Below are 18769 nucleotides of genomic sequence, written 5' to 3'. Positions count from 1 at the left end.
TAACCATAAAGCTGCCCGAATAATCATCCTCATCATTCGGACAAAACGTCAGAGATCTGAGAGAACCACCCTTTGTTTTTAATTTTGTTTTTTCACCCCTTTTCTCCCCAATTGTACCCGGCCAATTACCCCATTCTTCTGAGCCGTCCCGGTTGCTGCTCCACCCCCTCTGCCGATCCGGGGAGGGCTGCAGACTACCACATGCCTCCTCCGATACATGTGGAGTCACCAGCCACTTCTTCTCACCTGACAGTGAGGAGTTTCACCAGGGGGGACATAGCGCGTGGCAGGATCACGCTATTCCCCCCAGTCCCCCCCCGCCCCCGAACAGGCGCCCTGACCGACCAGAGGAGGCACTAGTACAGCGACCAGGACACATACCCACATCTGGCGTCCCACCCGCAGATGCGGCCAATTGTGTCTGTAGGGACGCCCAACCGAGCCAGAGGTAACTCGGGGATTTGAACCGGCGATCCCTGTGTTGGTAGGCAACAGAATAGGCTGCTACACTACCCGGGTGCCGTTTTTGGTTATTTTTACCTGAACCAGACCCATTCAATGCAATGCGAATAATAATGCATAATAATAATGCGAATAAGTTCTTACAGGTCAGTTACGTTGCCCTCACCGCAAGTTTTTTTTTTTCCTGCATTTTTCATATAAAGAAAACTTTGTTGCCAAGAGTTTTGTCTATATTAGAATTAAGGAAAACAAACATTTTAATGCATGTTGTAATTTGTTTAATGAAATATAGGGAGAAATTAAAATTGGTTTGCTTTCTTTGTATTTGACTTTCCGTCAACCTTTTCCTTCAGTTTCGTGATGAACAGTCATTGTGTTTGTGCTGTGAACTTGCTTGCAGAGGAGGTTCTGGGTTCTTCTGCTTTGGTCCAACATTACATAAGTGGCAAGAGCAATATGAGGGAGGGACATATCAGAGTTCACTAAGGTAGCAAATTATGGGGTCAGAAACTGTTTAAAGAACAGCAGAGAAGTTTGTCACTCTGTTTCTGTTCCCGTCTTCTATATCCCCTGTACTTAACTCCCTTTCCCTCCTCTTCTGTCTACTCCCCCAGATGTGATAGACCTGAGCTCGGACAAGGACGAGAACACCGTCCGCATCAGTGGCGAGCCCACCAACGAAGAAGAAGAGGGCGAGCCCAGTGGCGCACATGTCAACGACACTCTGAACCAACCGGACGCCCAGGGCAGAGTCCTCATCAACGTCAATCACCCGGCCGTGGAGAAGGACATTTTCCTCTCTCCTCAGCTGGCCAGAGCAGTAAAACCTCACCAGGTATCACACAAGAGCCCTGCGTCAAAGGTCAAGCTTAGCAAGCCACCATTTTGAAAGATGTACAGTTTAATTGTATTAGAGATCATACTGTAGACTTTAACTGATACTACCTCTGATTTTGCCTATTTTGTTCTTTTCCCACCCTTTTTCTTTCTCTCTTTCTTTCTTTCTCTCAATCTCCTGCATCTTGACCTAATCTTTTCCCAATCCCTTTATCACTCTCCATCTCTCTCCAACTTCTTCCTGTCAACTTCCTCACTTCATACACCTCTCTCTCTGTCTGTCTGTCTGTCTGTCTGTCTGTCTGTCTGTCTGTCTGTCTGTCTGTCTGTCTGTCTGTCTGTCTGTCTCTCTCTCTCTCTCTCTCTCTCTCTCTCTCTCTCTCTCTCATTCTCTCTTGCTTCCCTCCATCAGATTGGCGGTATCCGTTTCCTGTATGATAATCTGGTGGAGTCTGAAGAGCGTTTTGGCAGCAGCAGCGGGTTCGGCTGTATCCTGGCCCATAGCATGGGCCTGGGCAAAACGCTGCAAGTCATCACCTTCATCGATGTCCTGTTCCGACACACGCAGGCGCACACTGTGCTCGCCATCGTACCCGTGAGTACCAGAGTGAATGAATTTGAACACTTAAACAAATGATGAGTAAAGGAGCTCTGCTACGGCACTCATGTCCAGCACTGTTTTCTCCGTCATGCCAGTAAACATTATATTCACTGTAGGTTTTCTTTAAAGGGGAGCGCAAGAGTCAGTGAATGAGCAAAACATGAATGAACGAATGTTCAGATGTTCACAAAGAGATTCACTGTGCTTCAGTAGACATGATGATATAAGAGTGGCTGTGTAAATAATGAATGGCCATGAAAACAGAAAGTAAAGGTTAGAAAATTGTCTGTTTGTCTGTCTGTCTGTCTAGTTGTGTATTCTCTCTACTTAGCATTATCCCTCACTCTCGTTTTTTTTTCCATTTCTCTTTCTTTTCATCTTTACCTCATCTCTGCCAACCAGGTGAACACGTTACAGAACTGGCTGTCTGAGTTCAACATGTGGATCCCTCCCCCTGAGACGTTGCCCCCGGATACGAACCCCATCCTAGTGACGCCTCGCAGCTTCAAGGTTCACATCCTCAATGATGAGCACAAGTAAGTGTCAAGCAAGAGAGCGACGCATCAACTCCTCCTTGCTCCAGTGTTTGCGTATGGGGCGAAACCTAGCTGCCTTCCGAGTGGGCGTAACAGAGCAGAGAAGAACTGAGTTAATCTTCACCGTCCAAGCAAATCTGTAGATGCAACCTAACGCACCATAATCATAATGCCAATTGGAAAATGCATAAAGAGTAGTAACAAGGTCACATGGTGATCAGAGAAAGAACAGTATCTTTATTTGCCTCTTTCCCCCCTTTTTTCCCCCCTCCCCAATTGTACCTGGCCAATTACCCCACTCCTCCAAGCCATCCTGGTCACTGCTTCACCCCCTCTGCCGATCTGGGGCTGCAGACTACCACATGCCTCCTCCGATACATGTGGAGTCGCCAGCCGCTTCTTTTCACCTGATAGTGAGGAGTTTTGCCAGGGGGACGTAGCGCATGGGAAGATCATGCTATTCCCCCCAGTTCCCCCTCCCCCTGAACAGGCGCCCCAACCGACCAGAGGAGGCGCTAGTGCAGCGACCAGGACACATACCCCCATCTGGCTTCCCACCCGCAGACACGGCCAATTGTGTTTGTAGTGACGCCTGACCAAGCCGGCGGTAACACTGGGATTCGAACCGGTGAGCTCCGGTTTGGTAGGCAATGGAATAAACCGCTATGCTACCCAAACGCCCCTGTTTTTCATTTTTAAAGTAAATAAGTTTACTGGATCTGATGCTAAACTGTTTGAGGTTTACAGTGGTTGGAGAAATATTTCCCCCTTCATCCTAATTAGTCTCATTATAAATAGTACTGTACACAACATACATACTGTTTTTACTCAGACACAAGAAAAAAAGTCTAAAGAGAAATCAGAAGAAAAAATTATTGTACTCTATATCGGAATGTATCTGAACAAATAAGCTGTGCTAGAAACGCGTCAGCATTGAGACTTAAGTGTAGCTGGAATGAAGACATTGAGATACATTTAACAGCATGTTAAAGTATCCAGCATACTAGATCTATATCTTACTATTTTACTCATATATATATCCTTAAATGTATTTTAACACACTGTGTATAGAGAAGACATGAGAAAGCACACTCTCTCTCTCTTGCTCTGTCTCTCTGACTGTCTTTTTAATGCTCTGCTAAATCACGGGTGCCTGGGATTTAAGCGGTGGGGAGATAAAGAAAATGAAAAGGAGAATAAGGAACGTGCCTGCTCTCATGTGACAGCCTTGTCATAAACTGACACAGTGACCTCTTTTTCTGTCGCTCTCACAGTTCAGTTCAAAACGCACCCTGGCTGTTTAACGATTAGAAATATTGCAAAAGCACTTTGCAGCACAGTTGATATCGAGAGAAACAGCAGTGAAAAATTATTAAATCACTGATCAGTAATCACTAACACTAAGAAAATACATTAAAAAAACAAAACAATGATTGTCATTCAACTGTTTGTCTTTGTGTGTTGCTATGGTTCTGCTTGTCATGTACGAGCAGCTGTTTTCCTTTTCTTCATGCTGGATATAGAAAGTGACAGGTTTAGACAAAAAATAATTGTGATCTTCAAAACCAGATGTGGCGCTGGCGTGCAACATGAGAAAGTAATGACATGGAGAATGGAAGCGGGATACAGGCGTGTAGACACAGATTTAAAGGGGCTAAGTAACCTTTGCACCTGAATGCTGACCTCCGGCATTCAAAGCTGAGTAACAAGTGCAAATCAAAATAGACAAGACAAACAAATTCAAATAGAGATGTTTGCCAGCATTGCCATTTTCAAATGGCTTCAATGGATCTCAGTTTGCCCTGATTGCGACATAGTTTGCTGAGGACTGTTGGCAGTAGGTAAGTCTCAGGGGTGGCATATCACGAGCTCTCAAACAACAACAAAAACAACAGCCCGCCAGTCAGCCAGCTCAGCTTAGCTCAGTGCTTCTGTTTTTGAATGCAGAATCAGGAAGTGCTGCGGGCTGTTAAGTATTCACTTTATTTCACCCTTTTACCACTCGGCATCACGTTTTTAAGAAATGTGAAATATTACACATTGCTCCCTTAATACAATCACGAGACTCAGAACAGCCCTTTACCAGCAAAGTATGGACAAAAAAGCAGCATGTTCTCACAAAGTCCAACTTCATGGATCAGAACTTGAATAAGTAAAACGAGCAAAAGTGACCTTACTCTGTCTTCAATGCATTGAGGTATTGAAAAAACATGTAGAGACAAATAACATAACCCCCCCCAACCTTGCAGGACCACAGCGACACGGGCAAAGGTGGTGGAGGACTGGGCACAGGACGGAGGCGTACTGCTGATGGGGTATGAGATGTACCGGCTGCTGTCCCTGAAGAAGAGCTTTGTCGCAGGGAGGAAGAAGAAGAGCAAGAAAACAGCAGGACCCATCGTCATCGACCTGGACGAAGAGGACAGGCACCAAGAGCTGCTCAAAGGTTAGAGAGAGAGAGAGACAGATAGATGATGTTGGCAGATGTTCTTCATCAGTGGGTATTACTCATATATTGTTCATATACTCTAAATATATGTTGGCCATGTTTTGGCAATGCAAATCTATCATTTGTGTCATACCAATATAAAGTGAATTGAATGGAACTGAACTGGATTGAGCTGAATTGAATTGATGGATAGAAAGAGACAGAAAGGAGTGTGTGTGTGTGGGGGGGGCGTCAGAATCAATTTTACTGGCCAAGTGTGCATGCACACATGGAATTTGACTCCGGTACACAGCAGCTTTTAGCACTTGCAGACATCACTCACACAAGACAAGAACAACAAATGAGGGAAAAAAAACAAGCAATAAATGGAACAACAGCAGGACATTGGAGGCAAATTAGCAGTTGTGTGTGTATTTACAATTGTACATTTGTATTGCAAAAATATTTGTATTGCACCTCTGGTTTAAGGAGGTAGTGCACATCGTCGATATGTAGGTGAGAAACATTGACCAGAGGAGGCTATTTACAAAGTGTCATATTTACATAATAAGTGTCTATTCCTGCACCATATTGTTAAGTGTTCATGAGAGACATGGCATGTGGGAAAAACATGTTCCTCTGTCAGGTGGTTTTGGTGCCCATTGCCCTGTAGCGTTTGCCAGAGGGTAGGAGATCAAACAGACCTTGTCCTGGGTTTGGGGGGGTCCGTGCTGATTCTGCTCACCCATTTCTGGGCTCTAGAGGTATACAAGTCCTGCAGTGTCAGCAAGGGAGCGCCAATGATTTTTTTCTGCTGCCCTTACTGTTCACTGCGGTCTGTTCCTATCCTGTTTTGTTGCTGCTCCGAACCAGACCGTGATGGATGTGCACAGGACAGATTCGATGACTGCAGTATAGAATTGGCTCAACAGCTCCTGTGGTAGACCAGATTTCCTCTATTGCCACCAAAAGAATATCCTCTGCTGGCCCTTTTTGAGGATGGAGTTGATGTTGGACTCCCTCTTCAGGTCTCTGGTAATGGTAGTTCCCAGAAACTTGAAGGGTCTCCACGGTTGACACAGGGCTGTTGGATATTGTGAGGGGAAGCAGTGCAGAGGGGTATCTCCTAAAGTCCACTGTCATCGCCACAGTCTTGAGCATGTTCAGCTCCAAGTTGTTCTGACTACACCAGAGCACCAGCTGCTCAACCACCCACCGATATGCAGACTCGTCACCATCTTGGATGAGTCCAATGACCTTAGTGTCATCTGCAAACATTAGTAGTTTAACAGCTGGGTCCTTGGAGGTGTAGTCGTTGGTGTAGAGTGAGAAGAGAAGTGAGGAGAAGGCAAATCCCTGGGGAGCACCAGTGCTGACAGACATCAGAGCAACAGACCTGTAGTCATTCAATCCCGTGATGGAAGGTTTCTTTGGCACCATGGTGATGGTGGAGCGTCTGAAGCAGGAGAGGACTTCAAACAGCCCTGGGAATGTGTTGAAGATCTGCGTGAACATTGGGTCCAGTTGGTCAGCACAGGCTTTAAGACAGGATGGGGAGACGCTGTCTGGACCCGGACCCGATGCTTTAGTAGTGGGGTGCCAGAGGTGTGGTGGGGGCTGTTGTTGGGGGGGGGGGTGAATTTGTCTCTCTCAAATCTGCAAAAGAAGATATTCGGGCCATCGGCCAGGTCTTTGTTTGCCTCAGCATAAGGGGATGGTCTTCAGAATCATGTTTATTGGTCATGTAGGTTTGTGTATACACGGAATGTAACTCCAGTTTTGTGGCTCTTTCAGTGTACTTAACATAGAATAACAACACAACAGTCTTCAGATCTATATAAAAGGATTGACTTACACAGGCAAAATAAGGGCGATAAAGTACAATGGTGCAGAGAATATATCAGAGATGCTGAAATAAATGTTAGCAGGTTACTTACATACATGCCTGAGGTAGATGGACGTGACAGAGCGTACCAGTATACGTACAATGTACAGTACAGTGTATACAAATGGTTGGATTTATTTGACAGTGTCAAGCATTCATTTGAATGACAGCCCACAGAAAGAAACTGTTTTTATATAGTTTGTTCTTTAGTTTATGAAGTCTGTAAGCCCCTTCACACTGACACAGGGTCGTTGGTTGAAAACGTGCTTTTCATTGTATCTTCTTGTAACTACTCTGATCTCCTTTGTCAGTGAATTTCTAGCCTGCTTGTACAGGGCTCTATCCCCACTGCTGTAGGCATCCTGCTTGGCCTGCTGAAGAATAGTTGAGAGATAGAAGACTTGGGACAGAGGAAATGATTGAGGAGAGTGAGAGAGTAACGAAAGAGGAGACGGGGAGGTAGAACAGTGCGGATGGGTGTGGGGTCTTGGGAAAGATGGTGCGAGTGAGGAAGCCAGATAGAAGATGGGGAAGACAGAAGATGTGAGAGGGAAATGGCAGGGGAAAGAGGGAGGGGGAGGAAGAAGTACTGGTAACCTCAATCAGGTAACAAAAACTACTTGAAAATGATGGTGAGGAAGGAAAAGAGGAAGAAGGGGGAAAGTTTTAAGAGTACACATATACGTATGAGTATCAGAACCTCTCAATCAGAGGTCTCCAAAGGAAGATGGAAGACACTAAAAATGACAAAAATTGGTTGAATCAAACTGATATATCACACTGTTGATAATGACCATCAGATGTATAACCAACCCTACTCCTACAGGCATCGAGAGAGCCTTGTCCCGACCTGGCCCAGATGTGGTGATCTGCGACGAGGGTCATCGGATCAAGAACTGCCACGCCAGCACCTCCCAGGCTCTGAAGAACATTCGGACCAGACGCCGCGTGGTTCTGACCGGCTACCCACTCCAGAACAACCTCATTGAGTACTGGTGCATGGTGGACTTTGTTAGACCTGACTTCCTGGGTAAGAATCAAGATCCCATTTATCAGTCATTATTAATTCATTAATCTGCAGTAATCATACCTTATTCCACAGGTATAGTTACATGGAGAAGAATAGAATGAGTTGTTAATGGTTTTTGATAAATATCCTAAAAATAACTTAAATTGCCAGGAAGAAGCTGTTGCTTTGTTTTTTCAAGGCTGAAAAATTACAAGCATTATAAGTTCTCTTATTTCTGCCCCCCCTCCCCCCTTAGTGTGAACCCTGTTGTGGAAATTTGCCTTTGAACACTCAAAACTCAGAAATAATTACACAAAACACTGATGATTGATGATAAAAGATCATTTGTATTTTATACAATATGGAGAATACAAGCAGAACACCTCATAGGTTAGCTACCTTTATTCTCAATCACACAGAGATCCCTTCCTCATGTGCCTTTTTCCCAGACCAAGAAAGGTCTTGTCATTGGTTAACTTCAGCTAACTAATGAATATAGTTTTTTCCATGCCTATGCCATAGATTGAACATCTAGTCATCTCACGTTAGGGGGGGGCATATAGGATTACAAGGTATTGAAAGATTTAAGCAGGCAGACCCTAGTACCATATAACACGACTTCCTTTAAGGCATATTTGGCCTTAACACAGGCATAAAGAAACAAATACTCAATGAATAAATGATAACTCTTAATGTTTTATGCAAATTTACTTTCACAACCCTTTTGTTCCCATGAAATTAAAAAAGTGTACTTTCATTCATGTTTCATTTTGTAACTACACTTAATTTGCATCTATTTAACAGTAGTGAATTTCTTCTTTTTTGTAAATTCCTATTCTAGAAATTCACAAATAAAATCATTTTTGTTTTTATAAGAATAATATTTTTCTCTTCCTGGCAAATATGGTAATTATTTATTTACATCAACCGGAACTTAAAACAAAAATGTATTGTGAATGAGGTGCAAGATTGAGAGAAGATAAGTGGTCTTATGCCTCCGAATTGAAACCAACCAATAGTATTTCAATGTCCACAGTCTTCTAAAAATGTCCATTACTGACTGTCAGTCAAATCAATCTCTCCCCTTCACAAAATCCCACCTGACAGTCCTGTTTCATTTGGATATACGTCAAATCGCAGAAGTTTGCTGTGCTCTAAATACCATTTCATAGAACCTTCAATGCTTTAATGCAATAATACTTATCCTACTATTACAATATCATTGTTTTTTTTCTGTGTAAGCTATATAAGTATCCAATTCCTTGATTGCCGTCTTAGATGGCTTACACTGAAACCTGTCTTGATGTGAAATTTCAGGCACACGTCAGGAGTTCAGCAACATGTTTGAACGTCCTATTCTGAATGGGCAGTGTGTGGACAGCACCCCTCAGGACGTCCAGCTGATGAGGTACAGGAGCCACGTTCTCCACAGCCTGCTGGAAGGATTTGTACAGAGGTGAGGCAATCACAGCAACTGGTAACATGAATCGCATCACTGTCCTCTAAAAAAAACCCTGCTATATCCTTGAAAAGTAAACCAGAATTGATCAGAAAAATAGTTATGTTTGGTGGTCATACATTTTGGGTTGGCATTGCTGGTTCAGTTTTAAACTTTTTTTTTTTTTCATACTGGCAAGATAGATCTTTTAGGGTAGCCATCGGCAAGTCACAGACATCCTCTGTAAAGTTGATCTGTGGGGTTCCCCAGGGGTCTGTCCTTGGAACACTTGTTCACTCTCTTCATGATACCCCCGGGGTATGCCATTCGCAGGCATAATGTGAGCTTCCATTCCTATGCAGATGATACTCAATTGTACCTCTCTTTTAACCCTAATGATTTTAATCAAATTAATACACTCCACAACTGCATGCATGATCTCAAATGCTGGATGGCCCAGAATGTCCTGCAGCTAAATATTGATAAGACTGGGGTACTTATTATTGGCTCTGACACATTTTATTCTAATACTTCAAAACATCTGGGCTCTCTGTCTCAAAATACAGCCCAAAACTGCAAAAATCTTGGCGTCATCTTTGATAATCACCTCAGATTGAACAAGCATGTTAACTCTGTTGTCCAATCGTGTTTTTTGCAGCTCAGGAGACTCTCCAAGATCAGTTTAATTCTATTCAGTTGAAATTTAGAGACCGTCATAATGCTTTTATTTCCTCTTGTTTTGACTATTGTAACTCCCTGTACACATCTCTGAGTCAATAGAGTCTACATAAATTATGTCTTGTCCAAAATGCAACAGACAGACTCCTCATCAAAACCAAAAAAAAAGAGAGAGAGAAGAGAGCATATGGCTCCAATTTTAGCTTCTCTTCATTTTCTCCCAGTAAATTTTAGAATTGATTTTGATTTTATTAACTTTTAAGGCCCACTCTGAACTCGCACCCAAGTAAATTTCAGATTTTCTGACACCATACATGCTGGGTCGCAACCTGAGGTCCTCAACCAAGGCTCTGCTAACCATTCCATAATCCACGTTGAGGCCCAACGGTGACCTGACTTCTTCTGTTAGGGCTCTACACGCTGGAGCAACGTCCCTGAGGAGATTAGACTGGCCAGTCCCTTATCCTCTTTTAAATCCATCTTGAAAATATACTTTTATAAGAATGCTTATTCAGGATTATTGGTCTGAATTTATCATTCATTTAACTCATTTATATTTTATTACTAGTTGATTATTTTAATTCTTATACATTATTTTATTGTACTTATTATTTTTATTTTTCCTCATGTGCAGCTCCTCTTGTTTTTATATTTCCTTCCCAATGTTGTTTGACTTTTAAACTATTTTCAAATTGTTTTTATCATTGTTTGTCTACCATTTTTTATTTTGTCTTGTAAATCGCTGTAACTTTGTTTTGAAAAGTGTTATATAAATCTTTATTATTATTTTAAACAAATACGTTTTTTCACTGTTTTCTGCTTGTTGAGTGCAAAGATGATAGAGAGAAAAGATGAAATGGGGGAATAGAGGATTTCAACCAGGATGTCAATGTTTTCTATGAGAATTTTAAATAATATTTACATTTGTAAGTGTGTATACTGACTGATCACTGTGCATTAACATAAGAGGAAAAGCCTCAAAGCTCACACAATGTTCGTACCAAAAATGAAGGAAATGATCTGAAGGAGAAAAGTCCACTAATCTTTTCATAGTGAATATGTGGTCCCGTTGCTCACATGGTGTAAAAATGACAGTATCACAATGGCAACACTGCTTTTGAATGAATACTAAAAATAGTTTGCACTCAAGGTACTGTAAGACACTTGCATGCATCAGATGAAGTATGCCAAACTTCAGCAAAATAGTTTAGAAATGATATTCTTTATACAACAAGTGGAATATTTTGAGGTAAAATAATCTTCCTAAGATGTCCTAACGTGCCAAAATAGTTAGTGGTAGTGCCTTTCCAAGAACACTCTTTAAATGCCTATTTCAACTTTATAAGGGAAGGGGTGAAAAATACTTGGAAAAAGTGAGTTTGGCTAGAGGCTGTGTCACCAAGTAAATGCAGTTACACGCTCTCAATTATTCTTCTGTGTTTGAATTGACTTCTGTCTTCCAGACGCGGCCACGACGTGCTCAGAGACCAGTTGCCATCCAAAGAGGAGCATGTGATCCTGGTGCGCCTTTCTCCCCTCCAGAGGGCGCTCTACACTGAGTTCATGAACCGCTTCAGGGAGGCAGGAAACACAGGCTGGCTCAGCCTCAACCCACTGAAGGCCTTCTGTGTCTGCTGCAAGGTGAGAAGTGCGTGTGTGAGAGAAAGAGAAAAGAATTGTGAGAAAGGGTCAGATATAGCATTTGCTATGTTGTAGCATCATTGAAATAGAAAAGTACCATTAGAACACATTTCTTTTTATTTACAAACACAAAAACAATTAAAAAGAAACTCTAATGGTCTTCCAGTGTTGTGCATGTCATCTGTCAGTAATTTACACAAACAGGCTTTCAGCTGCTAAAATGTAATGAAGACAACCAACAGGATTTCTGTGGCTGCTGACTGTTAATCATGTTGATGTGTGAAATAGATGAGCCCCCATAATGATGCACAAGACCGACTTCTATAATCAGCAAGCTGTGTTGTTGTTCGAGGTCCCGGTTGGAGGTTATTGATTTATTTTATCTTCTGTCGTTATGTAGATTTGGAACCATCCAGATGTGCTGTATGAGGCCTTACAGAAGGAGAACCTGGCCAATGAGCAGGACCTGGACCTCGATGACATCACCTCAACAGGTCCCACCCGCTGCCCGACGGGAAGCAATCAAAAGGTCAAACCGCTGGAGAACCCCAACCCCATTGGTGGACTGAGTCTCAACCAGCTGCAAGAGAAGGCCAATCAGGTCATCACTTATGAATGGGTACGTCCAAAGCCCTGCAGTTGGAGACAAGGACCTTAATAGGCATCTAGTGTCTTTATTTATTTTACTTTGTGTAACTTCGCTTGTTTGCTAAATTAACATTTCTGCTCAGTGACTGGAAATTAGTTTGCTATCTGGCATTATTCCCTGTTAAATCAGAAAGAATTGGGGGCAATTTGTACCTCAGGGATTTTCGTAACATTGCTTATCATAGATAGTATCTGGACATTCTCTGTACTTTGTGCTGTGCTTGTTTAGTTAGTGGGTTATCTTTCCATTCAGTCAGGACAATACATTCTTGAGGCACGAGTCATCCTTGGAGCCAATACGCTTTATAGATACTATATATGTGGCTCTAGACCTTGAACTCCTTGCTATGCCTTGCTTGTACGATTGACAAGCAAAAGATAATGCATTAGTCTCTACTTCCTCCCACTATGTCACGAGGAGTATTAGCCAAATGCCTTAGATATATAATGTTTATATATAATGTAATGGAGTAAATATAATGTTTGATGAATAAGAGTCCATCTATTCCATTGTCCAAACCGCTTATCCTGCTCTCAGCGTTGCGGGGATGCTGGAGCCTATCCCAGCAGTCAGTGTCCTTTGAATGAATGGAAGTTATAGCATTTTTTTTCTCCTCCCCAGGCAAAAGATATCATGTATAACTACAATGCCGGCATTCTGGAGAACTCGGCAAAGATGGTGCTCCTGTTTCACCTGATCGAGGAGAGCGTGCAGAAGGGAGACAAAATCCTTGTCTTCAGGTAAGTCAGAAAAAAAATCCAACAAGCTCATATGGACACCGGTGGTCGTAGATGTTTTGCACAGTTATAGTAAGATTTGCACAGTGATAAACAAGCAGACTGATAAAAGTAAACAGCTAAGATTCATGTTTTGTTTTTGTTTTTGTTTTTTTTTTTAAACCTAGACAGCAAAGTAACAATTTTTGCAGGTTATATTTTTTGGATAGCAGTGTTTCTATGTGCATTGAAACAGCTGAAAACTACATAGACTACCAAAAGCTCTCTTTCCATTCATTTCAATCTGTTATTCCAATCAAAGAAAAAAAACAAGTTAAGAATCTGAGGTAGTATAAGGACTTTGAAAAGTCTGTGTGTGATTTAAATCCCTTTGTTTTAATGAACTTCACACTCAAAACTGAATATAACCAACCTTATAAGTGTCAATTTGAATTTTCTGAGTGTTTTTTTCCCTCCTTTTGCCTTCTTCCTGCTGCAGTCAGAGTTTGTCCACACTGACGGTGATTGAGGAGTTCCTGGCCAAAAGACCCGTACCCTCCTCAGGCAACGACCGGCCCAACCACAACTGGGTCCGCAACCTCAACTACTACAGTAAGTGGGTTATCTGTGACATTTCTGTCTTGATCATTTATTTATTTATTTATTGGTAACATATACACTGAGTGGAATAAATTTTGGGACCATCTGTCCTCTCCATGACTCACCAAGTGACTCTTGTACATATTAATAAACTCAGCTTTAGCCATGAAGGTGCGTGGCAGAGGAAAGGGGGCAGACATGCAGAGTTTTTAAACCTCTAGACAAATGAGACATTATGCAAAAGGGACCGAAATCAACATTTTGACAACAGGTTTATTTTTTGCACTGTGTAATTTTGAGATAAAAATGCACTTAATTTGCCAGCCATTGCTTATTCTTATGATGATACAAAGTTTGCATAGCTTAGAGGTTGTGTAAAAGTAAGAATCAGTTTCTTCATTGTTCATTCATTAAATGTGATTTGGTTCTGTGGCATTAGCTGTCATTAACTTAGCTTGACTACTGCCACCTGCTGGTCATTCTTGATTTCAAGCTCGTGCGAGGACCGTCATTTGTTAGCTCTCGAAGGACACCCGACAGCAGAAAGTAGCTACACAAAACAGTTTTCAAAGAATCTTTAATGTCTTTTTATCAAATTCATCTTTTTTTAAAAACACATTTTATAAAAATAGTCCTTAGATTTATCAATCACAAACTTTAAAGTGAAGGGGAGGCCTTTAAAGGCATTTTGATGACCAAGGTCTTTGGTTATAAAGTATAATATATATATATATATTTACATTTTCTTCTTTTTCATTTCATCACATTTATCTTTCAAGTTATTGATTTTGGGTCATTGTTCATTTTGAAACAGGGTTGATGCTACTCAAATGCTTCCGACATTGTTCGAGAATATGTCACTAATTTCATATTACAAGTATTTTTACCAGCAGTATCATAGAAGTTACTCTAGTCGTATCCATCCTTGGCGTTGATCGTCTCTGTTGTTCTGTCTGCTCTGGCATCAAGCTGCTGCACAGCACTTCCCTAACTGAACCGCTGCTGAAGCAAATCTCCCCCATCAAATGTATTAAAGTAAATAAATCTGCATTAAACGGAGCCATGGACTGCCTTCACTTACTATTTGTTGCATAATTTGTTTCAAGGACTGGACGGGAGTACGACCGCGTCAGAGAGAGAGAGACTGATCAACCAGTTCAACGACCCCTCCAACACATCCGCCTGGGTCTTCCTTCTGTCTACCAGGTAATGTGCGCACACACACAGACACACACACACACACACACAATTCAACAAACTCGTTGACAGATTCATTTATACCTCTTTGTCCCTCAAGGGCTGGTTGTCTGGGAGTGAACCTTATCGGGGCGAACCGTGTGGTGGTGTTCGACGCCTCCTGGAACCCCTGCCACGATGCCCAGGCGGTTTGCCGTGTGTACCGCTACGGCCAGAGGAAACCCTGCCACATCTACCGGCTGGTGTGTGACTTCACCCTTGAGAAGAAGATCTACGACCGCCAGATCTCCAAACAGGGCATGTCTGGTGAGTAGAGGGCGCACGCTGCGGGTTATCGTATCGATGCATCTGCCCATCGTCAAAAACCAGCGATCAGTCGACGAATCCATCGAGCTTATTTTACAAAGTAGATGTGGTGATAGTTTCCCCCGCTGACATGTCGGGGTTGTGGTGATTTTGCATATAAATGTTGAATCTGTGCATGTCTTCCTCCCCCTCTTCACTGGAGTGCCTCAGACAGCATTATGCAGCTAGTTTCGTGCTCAGCCAGGGCCGTTCTGTTAAGTGGCTTTTGTCTGACTGAGTAAACCGTTTCAAGTGTTTTCACTGTTCAGAGACAGAGAGAGGTCGCTTATTCTCTCATCATCTCTCATTCCCTTGTTATCCATCTCTCTAGTGCGCTCCGATCTAGTTCAGTTTCCGCTATCTACCCAGCTATCATTGCTCGATGGATTGGGCGATAATTTACTCACTGGTTTTCCAAGTGAAGCATTTTGTTTCCCCGTGGCTCTAAAGGCAGTTTGCTGTTTTGGATAGTAATGTTTTGCACCAAATTTCTTCTCTCAGGATTTGATTTTCCAAAAAGATTTTAAATGACTATCTGTAAATGTTTTCAGTAATTAACAACTCCTTACTCTCCCTTTTTTCCTTGATCCCTCTGTCACTACTCATTACCTCACGTCTGTCCATCCACCTCTCATCTTTCTCTTTTCCCCTTTTTCCTCTCCTCCTCCGTCCCTCCCTTTGCTGATTCCTTGCCTCGCTCTCTTCTCATTTCTTCTTCTCCCCCCTTGTCTCCTCTTCCAATTTTGTTTCTTTGAATCTATCTCCGTCTCTTCTCCTCATCTTTACATCTCTCTCCAACACTCCCTCTTTCTTTTCTGTCTGCTTCATCCCCCCTTTCCCCTCTACTCCTCTTCCTCTCTCTCCCTTTCTCTCTCTCTTGCTCCCTCATTCACCCTCCTATTAGACCGTGTGGTGGATGACCTGAACCCTGTGCTAACCTTCACCCGACGGGAGGTGGAGTCTCTGCTCCACTTTGTGGAGGAGGAGCCAGACCCCTCCCACGTCTGTCTGCGTTCTCAAGATAACATGGAGGTGGTGCTCAGGAAGGCCCTGATCCTTTACCCTCACCTGATTACTAAGGTAGATGGACAACAGGACACATACATACACACACACACACACACACACACACACACACACACACACACACACACACACACACACACACGTGTATCAAATAAACCCCCTTATAATCATCTCTCTCTCTCGCGCGCTCTCTCTTGCTCTCTCTCTAGCAGCCGTTCCCCCATGAGTCCTTGCTGATGGACCGCAGGGAGCTGAAGCTCAGCAGTGAGGAGAAGAAAGCCGCCAAGAAGGGCTACGAGGAGGAGAAGAGGGCATCGGTCCCATACACCCGCCCATCCTATGCCCACTATTACCCTGCCAGTGACCAGAGTCTCACCAACATACCTGCCTTCAGCCAGAGAAACTGGTAAGTGTCTCAGCTGATTAATTTAAAAAAAAAATACTTGTTTGCAGCCAACAAAAATTGTTGTGCAGAAATGAAGGTATAACTGTTACTATTATAACTCTGTTGTTGTTGTTTGGTGTAGCCTTACCCCTCTCCAGCCACCCCTTAACACTGACCAGGGTCTTCATTCCAACCCCTACCACCCCCACCCCAAGAATTATGACTGAACACACAAATATGCGTATTGGCTGCCAACACAAAACATCTGTGTTAGAATTTCTAAAATTGGTCCACAAGAATGATTAGCCTATCTCCAGGTAATGTCAAGGTGCTGTTGAAAAATGAGTACAGATGCAGATGAAGACCCAAAAAGGAGCCAAAAAATACTTGAGTTTGAGGGAAACCTTACTTCAGTCCTCACAGCACTGCAAGAATATTTGACATTAAAAAAAAAAACATTTTAAAAGTAGATCCTGCAAGGCTAAAAAAGGAATATACTTTAAAATTTGATGTTTATTGACTGCACAGTTTTTATTTAAGTGTAAGAATTAACTTTACTGAATATTTTTTATTACAGTTAAATCTGCAGCTGAACCTTTCTTCCCTGTCTGCGGTTCTGTTTCCCCTCCCTCCTCAGGCGCCCCCCTCCCCGCGTGGAGGAGAAGCCGGTGGCTGGTGTCCGGCCGGTCCAGTCAACTTCAGTTCCCACGGTGCCAAGCCAGGTATCTGCAAGCTCCACCCCTAGCAACGCATCGTCGGAGTGTAGCCTCGGAGGCTTTCCCGTCAACTACCTGCAGAAGGCCGGCGTGTTTGTTCAGAAGATAGTCACGACTACTGGTAGGCACAGAGTATAAGCCATGTTCTTTTTTTCTCTTTTTCTGTCTCCGTCAGTATTTCACCTATTTTCGTTTTCCTGTCTGCCCAATGACTGCTGGGATAGGCGCCAGCATCCCTGTGTAGGATAAGCGGTTTGGATAATGGATGGATGTCTACCCTTATTTGTGTCCCTTGTCCACTTATCCTTGGCCCACCTATTCATTTGAGTCAAATTTAACTGCCAGACATATTTCATGTCATCCCTTCGTACCACCCTTTTGGGTCAACATCCACTCGTTTTCCCTTTTAATATAGTTATGTCAATAAGTTGGGTTTTTTTTTCTTTTCTTACCTTCCTCGACAATGCAATGCTAAATATGTGACAACACTAGTTGAATCCTGCTATCTACTGTTTTGTCATAAATTTTGAAGTTTTTGCCTTCTTCTTATGTGTCACCCCAAGTATGAAGATACTGTCTTATAGATATTTTTAGATTGTCTAGCGTGTTCTTTTGTCCCTCGTGTTTTTTATGTTGAGTGTCCCACTGAGCTCAACTCGGCATGCGCGCAAACTTATTGAACTAACAACAAAAAAAACCTCAAGCTCAAATGCCTTTTTCACCCGCTTATATTTTATTCATCGCACTCCCCCTCTATCTAATATATTGTACAAATTTACTTTACCTTCGCCACACATTTTGACATGTCTCCTTGGCCCCCTCTGCAGACATAGTGATCCCAGGAACCAACAGCTCCACAGACGTCCAGGCCAGGATCAGTGCTGGGGAGAGCATCCATGTCATCAGAGGAACCAAAGGTAACCACTCGCTGCTTATTATTGTGAAACATGTCAAAAAACTTTCATATAAGTAAGAAACATAATGGTAATAATATTCAAAAAGGCTGATTTGAAGAGATTTTTGCTATCCATAGCATAGTTTTCTGCATTCCTTAATATCTATTCGCAATCGATAGATGTAGCAGGTGTTACAGCTTCCATCGGATGCTAAAAACAAATGGATCCTTTCACAATGCTACGACTCAGTGGTTCTCAACTCCGGTCCACAGGACCTGCAGTACTGCTGGTTTTCTATTCTATCAGTTATTCAAGCCTCCAATCAGTGAGATTTTGTATTCCGAATAACTGAAAACCAGCAGTACTGTGGGATCCAGTGGACGGGATTGAGAGCCAGTGCTGAAAATACAATTTTGTTAAAGGCTTCTTCCAAATAGGGTTGTGTCCTATTTTGAGCACTACTATTTAATGTTTTACTAACCAGCAGTCCAGCTGAGAAGAATTTTCTCAACAAGCTGGACAGAACAAAACTCCTGCAGTTCTCAAACAGAACTCCTCACCTTGTTTCTCTCTGGCAGGGACCTACATCAGGACATCTGATGGCCGCATCTTCGCCATCAGAGCTGCCAACAAAGCCAAGATGGGGGAAGAGAACACCACAGTGCCACCAAAAGGTAAGCTAAATTAGTACGCTTAATTAAAAGGACATTAAATTACTCAGCAC

General features: G+C 42.7%; 1 protein-coding gene across 1 annotated transcript in view; it reads left to right on the top strand.

Annotated features, from left to right (window-relative positions):
* LOC130129857 (helicase ARIP4-like) overlaps nucleotides 1–18769 on the top strand; it is a 31139-nt gene that overhangs the window by 7440 nt on the left and 4930 nt on the right. The window contains exons 2-18 of the mRNA XM_056299531.1: nucleotides 1077–1297; nucleotides 1712–1894; nucleotides 2303–2436; nucleotides 4686–4882; nucleotides 7576–7779; nucleotides 9076–9214; nucleotides 11338–11515; nucleotides 11916–12134; nucleotides 12786–12904; nucleotides 13380–13492; nucleotides 14587–14686; nucleotides 14778–14983; nucleotides 15927–16102; nucleotides 16258–16454; nucleotides 17071–17270; nucleotides 17977–18066; nucleotides 18624–18719. Of these exons, the coding sequence (XP_056155506.1) occupies nucleotides 1077–1297; nucleotides 1712–1894; nucleotides 2303–2436; nucleotides 4686–4882; nucleotides 7576–7779; nucleotides 9076–9214; nucleotides 11338–11515; nucleotides 11916–12134; nucleotides 12786–12904; nucleotides 13380–13492; nucleotides 14587–14686; nucleotides 14778–14983; nucleotides 15927–16102; nucleotides 16258–16454; nucleotides 17071–17270; nucleotides 17977–18066; nucleotides 18624–18719 (2772 nt within the window). The remainder of the gene's footprint in view (nucleotides 1–1076; nucleotides 1298–1711; nucleotides 1895–2302; nucleotides 2437–4685; nucleotides 4883–7575; nucleotides 7780–9075; nucleotides 9215–11337; nucleotides 11516–11915; nucleotides 12135–12785; nucleotides 12905–13379; nucleotides 13493–14586; nucleotides 14687–14777; nucleotides 14984–15926; nucleotides 16103–16257; nucleotides 16455–17070; nucleotides 17271–17976; nucleotides 18067–18623; nucleotides 18720–18769) is intronic.

Source organism: Lampris incognitus, chromosome 2 (assembly GCF_029633865.1).
Source record: "Lampris incognitus isolate fLamInc1 chromosome 2, fLamInc1.hap2, whole genome shotgun sequence".
NCBI lineage: Eukaryota > Metazoa > Chordata > Actinopteri > Lampriformes > Lampridae > Lampris > Lampris incognitus.
Note: the sequence above shows the minus strand (reverse complement) of the source record. Positions and strands in the feature narration are given on the sequence as shown.